Below are 12914 nucleotides of genomic sequence, written 5' to 3'. Positions count from 1 at the left end.
GGGAGGTTTGGTCACAGGATGTCTTAGCCTCGATTGTAAATTTGATCTCACCAAATTAGCTGAGATAATTGAAAACATATATTCCATTTTAGTCTCACAGGTGGAATACCGTGCTAAGAAAGTGAAATACTAAACTGCAGTGAGGTCAAGGTCTAATAAATCCAAAATCAAACAACACGAAACAATTAATAATTAATTATCTTTATTAGTGTCACAAGAGGCCTTACATTAATACTGCAATGAAGTTACTGTGCAAATCCCGTAGTCGCCACACTCCGATGTTTATTCGGGTACACCGAGGGAGAATTCAGAATGTTCAATTCACCCAAGAAGTGCCAAGTGGTCTTACATTAACACTGCAATGAAGTTACTGTGCAAATCCTCTACTCGCCACACTCCGACGCCTGTTCGGGTACACTGAGGGAGAATTCAGAATGTCCAATTCACCTAACAAGCGCGTCTTTCGGGATTTGTGGGAGGAAACCGGAGCGCCCGAAGAAAACCGACGCAGACATGGGGAGAACGCGCAGACTCTGCACAGACAGTGATCCAAGCGGGAATCAAACCTGGGACCCTGGTGCTGTGAAGCAACGTGCTAACCGCTATGCTACCATGCTGCCCATATCAAGTACTGGTCTTGAAATAAAGATCGATCATCATTACCCAATAAATTAGATTCAATTACAAGTGTTCCTTTGATGCAAACATTTAGGCATGTATAACACAATAATGGAATAAATCTTACCCCCATCATCCAGTTCTTTCAAAAGGTTTGCAGATGTTATTAACAATTTTAACAAGAACCAATCTAATTAAAAGAAAACTTTCATCCAATTGCACCTCAATGGTTCATTTGGTAAAACTCTTGCCCAGGAAAGGGGGTTATGTATTCATGGCCCAACTCAAAAATTGGGCCAATATTTAGCACTGTGCTGCTTTAATAAAATTGAACAGCCCTACTTTCTTTGCTCTAATTGTGAATATCAACAACCTAATTTCACTATTTGAAGCGAGTTCAAGTAACCTACTAAAGCTCAACACAAGTTAATTGATGTCAGTGTTATTTGCAGAATTTTGTGGTAAGTGAATAGGACACAAAATGCACCTGCATAACAACAGCCAAAGTGACCCCATCCCATGTGGAGCACCCAAGACATTCCTTACAAAAGGCACCAGGTGAAAACAAATAACTATTTACATAAGATGTCAACATCAGAAAATGGAGCAATTCATTTATTGCACTGTCAACATCAGACACTGCAAATCAAGTACAGCAGAACCAAGCTTCCATCAGCTGCACAGTCATGGAATCCCTCCAGTACAGAAGGAAGCCGGTCGGCCCATCGATACTGCACCGACCCTCAAAGAGCACCCTACCTAGGGCTGCTCCCCGCCCTATCCCAGTTACCCCACCAAAACTGCACATCTTTGGACACAAAAGGGCAATTTTAGCATGGCCAATCCACCTAACCTGCACATCTTTGAACTGTGGTAGGTAACCGGAGCAGACACGGGGAGAATGTGTAAAACTCCACAAACGCAAGTACAGAATTGAACCCGGGTCCCTGGTGTTATGAGGCAGTAGAGCTAACCACTCTGCTGCTGTATCATCCTTTAAAATAAAAGTCATAAAGTACATTAATCCTCAGAAAAAACAAACTTAACTGCTATACCAATGAAACCTTTACATTATTCACTCTAACCACTCAGCCTCGCAGGAATAGTAATACAATGGCAATTAGTGTTAAATGTTGGACATTTATGCTGCATCACATCACCTAGGACGAGGCCATTTCCATTAAATCCAAGAACATAAAAGAAGCTTTTACCCCAGTCTCTGATGGATTCAAATTCAAGTGCTTAAACTGAGAAGCACACTGCAAACATTCCCATTACTATACAATCTTTTCATAAAACCCAATGATTCCCATTTTCAATACAAAGTGTGGAACAGATGGGGGGGAAAAAACTCAAAATGCTGACATTTTGAAAGACATAGAATTCAAAATTTATGAACTTGCCTTGCAAATGTAATGAGTACTAAGTCTACCACAGCAATTACAGCGATTTGATTATCCAGGATGATACAATGACATACATAATGTATATATGCACAAATAATGATTACATGCACAAACTTGGAGTAGCATGCTCAAAGAATAAACTGTGTCACTGATAAATTTGATGAATACACCACCTTGCACGCTCTGGATCTTTTCAATAAATAGGTAAAACTTGCAGGCGCATAGGCAAACACAGCAGATGTGACAAGTTTGCATATTTAAAATCGTAAACTCAAAACTCTTCATAATGACAGTAAGCTTGGTCTAATTTCATGATAAAACAACTTACAACTTACACATGAAAGTACTTATTCATAAGTTGGCAATTGGGTGAATGAAGTAGAAAATTTGATTTGAAATTAACGACGAGAAAAATATTTCAATAAAACTATCAATGGATTAGTGTTGAAACATGATTTACCACTAAAATATACTGAAGCAACTCTTGAAAAAACAAATCAGTGAAATATAGTAATTTAACCAAGTTAAATGTTTCCCTAAATATTACAACTGAATCGTGTAATGTGTGCACAACAACAGAATTGTGAGTAAAAGATAAAGAAAATTCTGCTCCAGGTGAAGTAATCAAAAAGAAACATTAAAGGATCTGCAGAATAGCTGAAGATAGCTGCAGATGTAATTACAGGTTTACTGATCGTGTAACATCTGGAGAAAAACAACTCCATGGCACACATTGAAATTGCACAAATGGCTCAGCCAAACTCAGCACAATAAGCGGTCCAAAGAGTGCAGTAGCCCAAAAGATATATAAAGCAGTTTGAAAAACCTGAGCAGAATAGCAGAAATGAAGACATTGGAGAAGAATGGAAGATAAGGCCAGGAATGAATTGTGCTGCCATCCAGAGTTCTAGCCAGAGGATATCAGTTTGACTCTGTAAATTACTGCATATGTACGGAAGTTTCTCATTTTGCCTTATTAAACATCTCTGCACCACGTTGGCATCTAGAAGCCAAATCATGGATGGATAAGCCAGGATTAGAGGCAACTCAACATTACCCACCTGCTTCTCTTAGTAAACTATATTGAGCATTTTCATCAGTTATCAGTATATAGGCTTAGCAGCTGATGCATGTTAAGTCATATTCAGACAGGTGGCTTATCCTTGGATTGGACACGTGCAGTAAAGCACTTTCTAAATTTTCATCAGGTCAATAAATCCCCAGCTGAAAACAAAGATTGAGATACATCAACTCCATACTGCCAGAATGCCTTGATCCACTGCAATTCGCATATCACCACAACCGGTCCACAACAGACATCATCTCCCTGGTCCTACACTCACCCCAGGAGCATCTCGACAACAAGGACTCCTATGTCAGACTTCTATTCATTGACTACAGCTCCGCCTTCAACAGCATATCCCAGCCAAGCTCATGACAAAGCTCCAAAACCTAGAACTTGGCTCCTCCCTCTGCAACTGGATCCTCGACTTGCTGACCCTGACTTCCTACCCCATAGACTGTCCTCCACGACAGTCCTCAATACCAGGGTCCTCAAGACTGCATAGGTGGCACCCTACTATACACCCTACAACACACACACCCACGTTTGCTAATGACATGACCGTAGTCGGTCAGATCTCGAACAACAATGAGTCAGAGTACAGAAGGGAGATAGAGAACCTAGTGGCCTGGAGTAATGACAACAATCTCTCCCTCAACATAAGCAAAATTAAGGAGCTGGTTATTGACTTCAGGAAGCAACATATCGTACACACCCCAGTCTGCGTCAATGGGGGCGAGGTGGAGATGGTCGACAGCTTCAAATTCCTAGATGTGCATATCACCAACAATCTGCCCTGGTCCACCAAGAAAGCACAACAGCGCCTATACTTCCTCAGGAAACTAAGGAAATTCAGCACGTCCACATAGACTCTTACCAATTTTTACAGATGCACCATATAAGCATCCCATCTGGTCGCATCACAGCCTGGTATGGCAACTGCTCAGCCCAAGACCCTAAGAATCTACAGAGACTCATGAACACAGCCCAGTCCATCACGGGAAACCTGCCACCCATCCATTGACTCCATCTACAACTCCCGCTGCCTTGGAAAAGCGGGCAGCACAATCAAAAACCCCTCCCATCCGGGTTATTCTCTTTTCCAACCTCTTCCATCGGGCAGGAGATACACAAGTCTGAAAAGATGCACGAACAGTTTCAAAAACAGCTTCTGCACCCCTGTTATCAGACTCCTGAATGACCCTCTTATGGTCTGAACTCTTCACACATTTTCTCTGCTGAGGAATACTGCTCTCAGTATGCGTATTTACATTGTATGTTTATCCTATGTTGCTGTCAAAAATTCTACCAACCCTCTATCTTATCACTAATCTTTGCAGTATTGTACATTTCTTTTCAATTTATAATTTCCTTTATTTGCCATGGACGGTGCACCCTTCTCACATTTCTCTCTCAATGGCATACATCTTTATTGATTCAATAGTTATGAAATATCTCCTTAAATATCTGCCAATGTTTCTCTACCCGTGTGAATTTTTTTTTCCATTCCATTTTAGCCAACTCTGCCTTCAATTGTCTTCAACAATTGTTTTATCTTGTAATTGTCTTAAAGTTTAAAACACTAGTTTCAGACCCATATTTCTCACCCTCAAACAGAAGGTGGAATTTTACATGTTTTGATCTATCAAAAGGATCCTTTATTATGAGGTTATTAATTAATCCTGCCTCATTACACATTACCTGGTCCAAAATAAAATAATCCCTGGTTGCTTCTAGTATGTAGTATTCAAAGAAATCTTCTCAAATATACTGTGAACTCATCATCCAGGCTACCTTTGCCAATTTGATTTGTCCAATATATATGAAGATTAAAATTACCCACAATTGTTGCAGTTCCTTTTTTAGAAGTCCATGTTATTTATTGATTTATACTCTGAACTACAGTGTAGTACTGTGATTTAATTCCTTTGCTATTTCTTATCTCCACCCAAACAGGTTTCGCACCTTAATTCACCAAACCAAAATAATTTCTCACTACAACACAACACAAGATACTGAACACCTTGATAAACTGAGCAACTCCCACCTCCCTTTCCTTTCTAGTCATTCTGAAATATCAAATACCCGTGAATATTCAGGTCACGGCCATGGTCACTTTGCAACCATGTCAATGGTTATCATATGATACTCATTATTTTTATTTGTGTCATCAATTCAGCCATCCAATTTGGAATGCTCCACATATTCCTTCCTCTGACCTTACTTGCTGGTATACTCTTATGCTTGTACACTGTCCCTTCCTGTGCTATATTATTACCCTGCATTATTGCCTTGTCCTTCTCTAACTTTCGAAACCTCCTTTCATGCGATGCCTCCCCCATGTTCCGCACCCCCTATTAAGTTTAAAGCCCTCTCTTCAGCTGTAATTATACAATTCTCCAGGACACTGGGCCCAGCATGGTTCAGGTGAGTGTCTTCCTGAAAGTACAGCACTCTCTTTTTCCAGTACTGGTGTCAGTGACGTACGGTGATGATGTTCTATGCCCAATTCATCCTATTTTATCTTTGAAGATGACCATCTCCAAATTATTTTAAACCAAAATGTATTCTCACTCTTAACTGCAATTTCACAATCCTCGCTGGAAAGTTCAGGAGTGGATAAGAGCAAAGTCAAGACCACCTACTTTGCCATCCACGGATCAAGAGTCTTCGAATGCGCATCATCTGAGCTCATAAGAGTAATAGTCACTTAGATGAATTACAAAAGGGCTGCTGATGCCTAGATGGCCAGTTTTTGTGAAAGGGAAGAGGGAAATAAAAAGAACTACCTGCAAGACCGAGGGAGTGAGAGCATTTTGCCCTGCATTAGAAATCCCCCTGTATTCTGTCTAAATACCATTATGCAAAAAATAAAATGCACTGGTAACTCATAAAAATGATGGTATCATGAAAGGCAATGATTTATCATTCACAATATAACAGATTGTAACAGAAAACAAAGGTAATTGTTCAGAATATCTTTGGAACTGGAATAAACAAGTTCATGAAACTGCATGAACTGAATGAGAGGAAAAAACAATTACTGTATTGTAGCATTTAATAAAGGTTATAACCCGCAAAAGGTTATTTGCAATGGAAGCCAGACAAAGAAGCTATTTAACAGCGAGTTCCGACTTGAAGTTCAACATCAATTAATGATGTGAATCAATTAATTGCAGAATGAACTTCCAGCATTTGCAATGATAATTAGTCGCAGCCTGTTATCAAAGACGAAATTCCAATACGCAGGTACAAGCACCTCATTAATTTGGATGCAATCCATTTCATTTGACCCATGGATGATTTAGTTCCAAGTACATTTCAAACAGTATTGAAAATTGTAATGTATTGTTATTTCTTGCACCATCAATTGTCAGAATTTGGAACTAGTCTGCAGGATTGGACTTTACAGGCATAAAGCCTGTGCTGCTGGAGCCAAGACATTTTGTGAAAAGTAGAAAATTAGGACCGAATAATTGGAATAAAAGCTAAATAATGCAGACGCTGTAAATAAGGAGTGAAAACAAGTGCTGGAAAGTTTAAAGACAAGCAGGCTTCAGCGCAAGTAAACTGATGAGTAAGCTGCAGCCCAGACTCTACAATACACATAAAAAAGGGCATATCCAGGCCCTCCCAGGGACGGTAGAACTATCATGTCAATCATATTTGTCTACCAGACACAACGGCACCTGCATTTCTTATTTAGAGGGGCCAACGTGCCCTAAAATCTACAGGCATGGCCGGTGAGTGCACACCCCAAAATCAATGTAGTAGGCCCTGATTGGACTTGATCGATCAGCATGATCAAACCCCGATCGATTGGTAGCATCCCAGGGACTGCCAAAAGGACGCAAAATCAATAAAGATTAAAAGGGGCTGTGCCAAATAGAATCAGTCTGTACAACAGCAACAAAACAGTGGTGATCTTCACCGGCCATCGTGTGGAGGGCCATCGTGCTACTAACCAAGGAAGACCAGAGCCAGGAACAGACCAGACCAAGGACCGGACATTAAGATCTACAGGATTTAGCACACAGATAAAGGATCTGTGTGGTACTTGCTAGTCACTCTAAAGTTAAGCGACGGTCTCGTAAGAACTTGTAGTACTCTGTAGAATAACTTATGTTGATAGTGTGATTGTTTAACTATAACATTGTGCGAGTGCGAATAAATACTATCTGTTTTAAACTAGTAGACTTGCATTCATTTGGGTTAAAGACACTGTGGTAGCAGCAGCGGAAAGTCAAATTTTATGGCACAAAAGTTTTGGAGTGGGGGGATCCTTCCAGGGTGAGGCCATCCCATTGCACTCCAGCAACATTAAAAATGGTCCTTTTCAAAGAAACATTTGCAATAACACACATACTTACATTCATCCCATATTGCAGATTGACAGTACATTTTTTGATATTTAATGTCTGCACCAATAGCAAACAAAGAAAGCTCCCTCTTATAGAGGGTGTATCTCATTTAATACTGGACTCATTAGCGATAGACAGCATGGTTTTGTGAAAGGGAGGTAGTGCCTCACTAACTTGATTGAGTTTTTGAGGAGGCGAGGTGGCAAGATGGGTACAGAACAAACTCGGTCACTGAAAGAAAAGGGTAGCAGTAGAAGGGAATTTTCTGTGTAATGTTGTGACTAGTGGTGTTCCACAGGAATCGGTGCTGGGGTCTCTGTTGTTTGTAATATACATAAACGATTTGAAGGAAAATGTAGCCGGTCTGATTAGTAAGTTCGCAGATGACACCAAGGTTGGTGGAGTGGCAGATAGTGTTGATGATACATCAGGACATAGGTTGGAGACTTGGGCAATGAAATGGCAAATGGAGTTTAATCCAGACAAGTGTGAGGTGATGCATTTTGGTAGGTCTAACATAAGAGGGGAAATATACTGTAAATGGCAAAACTCAGAGGAGTATGGAAAGTCAGAGAGATCTGGGCGTGCAGGTCCTCAGATCTTTGAAAGTGGCAACACAAGTGAACACGGTAGTCAAGAAAGCACAAGGAATGCTTGCCTTCATTGGACGGGGCATAGAGTATAAAAACTGACACGTTATGCTACAGTTGAATAAACCTTGGTATGGCCGCACTTGGAATATTGCACACAATTCTGGTCGCCACACTACCAGAAGAATGTGGAGGTTTTGGAGAGGGTGCAGAGGAGATTTACCAGGATGTTGCCTGGTCTGAAGTGTGTTAGCTATGTGGAGAGGCTGAATAGACTCGGAGTTTTCATTAGAAAGACGGAGTTTGAGGGATGACCTGAAAGATTATGAGGGGCATGGGTTAAGGTCCGTGGGGCAATGTTTACAGGAGATGTGCGAGGCAGGTGTTTTTACGCAGAGGGTGGTGAGTGCCTGGAACGCGTTGCCAGAACTACATTCAAAGGGCATCTTGACAAATCCATGCATAGGATGGGTATGGAGGGATAAGGCAGAAGAAGTGCTTAGGGTTTTGGCCACAGGTACGACCGGTGCAGGCTTTGATGGCCGAAGGGCCTGTTCCTGTGCTGTATTGGTCTTTGTATGCAAGATTGAAGAATGCAATGATTAAACAGCTATTTTCATTATTGGAAAGATCAGATGTATTGTAACATTGTTGCAATGCAATACAAACGTGCAACCCGCTCTCTAAAAGTTATAATCTTTAAGAGGGTATACTTAGCAAATATATTAAGTTTTAGTCACAACAAATAATATAATCTAAACAAACATCACAATTATATGACAAATTATAAAGCCAGTATGCAGAGTGGACAGGGCAATCCCTTAATCAATTGATTGAATCAATCATGAACAAATAGATTCAAAAATAGCTTCTTCCCCCAAAGTTACCAGAGTCCTGAATAGCCCTCTTCGGGTCTGAACTGATCTTCCTACACATCTTCTCTACCGTTGTAGCACTATATACCACATACTTCACCCGCCGTCTATGTTTATGCATTCTCATGTATTTATCACGTGTTCAATATTTTCATGTATGGAGTGAGCTGCCTAGACTGTACACAGAACAATAGTTTTCACTGTACCTTGGTACATGTGACAATAAATCTACAGGCAGCATGGTGGCAGTGATTTGCAAGTGCCAGGGACCCGGGTTCGATGCCCGGTTAGGTCACTGTCTGTGCAGAGTCTTCACGTTCTCCCCGTGTCAATGTGGGTTTCCTCCGGGTGCTCCGGTTTCCTCCCACAAGTCCTGAAAGACGTGCTCATTAGGTGAATTGGACATTCTGAATTCTCCTTCATGTACCCGAACAGGCGCCGGAATGTGGCAACTAGGGGATTTTCACAGTAACTTAATTGCAGAGTTAATGTAAGCCTCCTTGTGACATTAATAAAGATTATAAAAAAGGTTTTTAAAAATCTAATCTAATCCACCACCTTGCTTGCTGAAAAAACAAATTCAACTAGAATCCAATTCATAGTCCCCACAAAAGGGACACACTAGATCCAAGCTGACAAGAAGGCATTTACACATGATCTCACACTTGATCCAATGCTTGATCTTCGCCGCAAGGTCATGAAGCAACGTAACAAATGCATTAGTGAGTAACAGCAAGAAAGGAACTTGGGTCTAACAGTGGACTTTTCTTACCTTGATTGTGGTAACCCCTTTTTATGAAGATCTGCTCGGACTCTCTCTCCTACGTGCTTGTATATTTCTACTAAACTATTTATTGCTGCATCTCGAACCTAATGAGTTAAAAACAATTGAAGTACAATTAGAAAAGTGACTATACTTACTCAGGTGGAGATTATCAGAATTATATTTAAGCATAATAAATTATAACCAAGTTTTCCATGTTCTTATTAATTAGGCAGCAATTTTGCGGTCATATGGTTTAACATTTTCCACAATTTGTTGCCCTGAAAGTCTGACTACTCTAGAAGGTCAGATGTTGAATATATTCACGGCCATGATCAATAGAAGTTTGGACTCTTGTGGAATCAATGGAATAGGGACCAGGCCGTGTTACGATAGGGAAAGGTTGGGAAATTGGATCTGGAAATGGATCAAAGAAGTAGTAGACAATTCAGTGGTTAACAGCCTGAGGATAAAACTGGTAGCCCCAAGTCAGAAGTATCAGTGGGAATTAATCCAGAGGAATCACTCAAACACTCAACACTCGGGTATGCTTCTACAGCAAACAGTTTATTATGCTAGCAGGAAGCAGCCCGCTGGAAATACCAAGCGCCTGTCCGCTGGACATCCAAAATCATAAACATTAGTTCAAGTCTGAACACGCCTGGACAGAACCATCTATGAGGGGCTCGGTGGAGCTTAGCGAGAGAAAAGAATCTTTTTTGAACAGGTAGAGGCAGAAGGACTTGCAAAGCCACCGGGAGAGGTCATGAAAAGCTTCCACAGAGACAGGCTTTCGGAAAGGAGTCTGAAGGTACTACTCTAACAGAAATATATTTTGTAAAATTACAGTATCATTGTTGCCTGCCTGTCTGCCCAAGTGCAGTGGAGAGCTGTACGTTAATTTCACATGCTGGGAAATAGTGTGTTAGGGTTAAAAGACATATGCAAAGGGCGGCACGGTGGTTAGTGGTTCGATCCCGGCCCCGGGTCACTGTCCATGTGGAGTTTGCACATTCCCCCAGTGTACCCAAAGATGTCCAGGTGGGTGAATTGGCGACGCTAAATTGCCACTTATTGGAAAAATTTAAATAATTTTTTTTAATTTTAAAAATATACATGCAAGCTGTTTTTGCCAGGTTTGAAGTTTAAAAGTTAAAATATTGCTTTTTTGTTTCAATAAAGTTTTGTTTGTAAAAATAACCAAGTCCTATTTCTTATGGAATCACTCCTGGAACAAATCGATATTTCCGCACAGTCTTATAAAAATGTTACAAACGTTGCAGGTCTGATCCAGTATCTTAGCCACTGCTGGGATCTGACCAGGGATCCGTAACAATCGAGATTGACGATCAGCCATGATCTTATCAAATAGTAGAACGGGCTTGAGGGATCATTTTGCCTACACCGGCTCCTATTTCTTGTGTTCTATTGAGCTGAATTTCAAAACTAAACTTTTCAAATAGGTTCAGTTCTTTAATTAATGCGTTCAATATTAGAATAATTGTGAGTATGAATTTCACTTCATATTTGCAGATATATTACATTTAATTACTGATCTCGTTCAAAAATTTCTGTTGTTAAAGTAATCAAATTTATATAATAGATATGCAGCAGTGAATTATGATGCAGAAGTTTTGAATGGGGCATGCTGACTAGGAAATTAAAATTAACCCATACGTATATTAACCCAAGCTACTTTAACACAACAGTGCAACTTAAAATGCAACACATCAGCCTTTACTGCATATAATTTCTACTGCACATTAGACATCAACTTAAACTGAACCTACGAACTACAGCACATCATAAAAGCTAGTCTGTCAGATATAAATATATTTCTTACATAGGACTTTCGGTTTCCAACTGAAATGTTTTTCCAACTAACAAATAGAAAGTAAATATTTTGCTGTTGTTAACTGGGAAGTAAATTTGCCAAACAGCCCTTCGGCACAATACCAAAACAAACTCCAAAGAGCATTGTAAATGCAGAATTATTCTTCCATCCTACAGATGGCAGTGTGCTATACCTGCAATATCACCCTTAACCAAAAGATGGCTCTGTCAAAATAAGCAGTTTAAGTCACAGGAACAGAATAGGTTAATTTAACAAAAATTAGCATAGAACACAAGATGCGGGAACAGAAGTTAGCCATTTGTTCCATCGAGTCTGCTCCACTATTCAATGAGATCATGAATGATCGGATATGATAATCCTTAACTCCACTTTCCCACCTTATCACCATAACCCTAGATTCCCTTGCTGCTTAAAAATCTATCGCAGCATTGAACATACTCAAAGGCCAAGCGTCCCACTTGTCTAAAGTCCAATGAGTACAGGCCCAACCTACTCAATGCATCAATCTAGTGAAGATTCTATATATCTAATATATCTTTCATTATTCATCATCGACCAAGAAGGAATTCATGTCAAAATGCCCATGCTCAGCTATCTCGTCTGGCTCATAGGCAACCCTTCAAAAATATACAACGCAGACATTAAGTTTTGACAACTGGCTTTTCTAATTCACAGATTTGTAACCACACATCAGAGACCGAAATCATACGCAAACCATTCTGTTGTTAAACAATTTGACTACTTACCTGACTGTTTGGATCTCCTAATAAATTACAGATATGGGGTACAATTTTGCTTAGAGTTAAACTGTGAGCTCCATAACTGGAAAAGAAGAAAGACGACTTTTAAATTTTGCACTTACAGAGTAGTATTTCTCAGTACTAAAATGAAAAATCAAAAACTGGAGGAGTTTTCTTTTTAAACTTACGAATTTAATGTGCTAATAAGGCAAAGACAAATCCCTTCTCTGGTTCGAAAATTCTTGTGTTTAAATCCTCCTAGCATTCGTTCCCAGACATACTGTAGGAAAAGGATCATAATTTTCCATTATTAACTTGTAAAAGTGATAGCTGGATAAGATCTTATGTTTTAGCACCCATAGAAGCTCAACTACGAAGAAAACTAAGCCATTAAAATAAATGCTGTGGACAATAAAATAATTCCCCAAATTATAAATTCATCACACAAGGGCAGCACGGTGGCGCAGTGGTTAGTTAGCACTGCTGCCTCATGGCGCCGAGGTCCCAGGTTCGATCCCGGCTCTGGGTCACTGACCGTATGGAGTTTGTACATTCTCCCAGTGTTTGCGTGGGTTTCACCACCCCTCAACCCAAAGATGTGCAGTGTAGGTGAATTTACCCGCTAAATTGCCGCTTAATTGGA

General features: G+C 40.1%; 1 protein-coding gene across 1 annotated transcript in view; it reads right to left on the bottom strand.

Annotated features, from left to right (window-relative positions):
* clasp1a (cytoplasmic linker associated protein 1a) overlaps positions 1–12914 on the bottom strand; it is a 357689-nt gene that overhangs the window by 268439 nt on the left and 76336 nt on the right. The window contains 3 exon segments of the mRNA XM_038790034.1: positions 9686–9783; positions 12278–12353; positions 12460–12551. Of these exon segments, the coding sequence (XP_038645962.1) occupies positions 9686–9783; positions 12278–12353; positions 12460–12551 (266 nt within the window).

This window comes from Scyliorhinus canicula, chromosome 2, assembly GCF_902713615.1.
Source record: "Scyliorhinus canicula chromosome 2, sScyCan1.1, whole genome shotgun sequence".
NCBI lineage: Eukaryota > Metazoa > Chordata > Chondrichthyes > Carcharhiniformes > Scyliorhinidae > Scyliorhinus > Scyliorhinus canicula.
The sequence above is the reverse complement of the archived record's forward strand: the minus strand, read 5'-3'. Positions and strand labels throughout refer to the sequence as shown.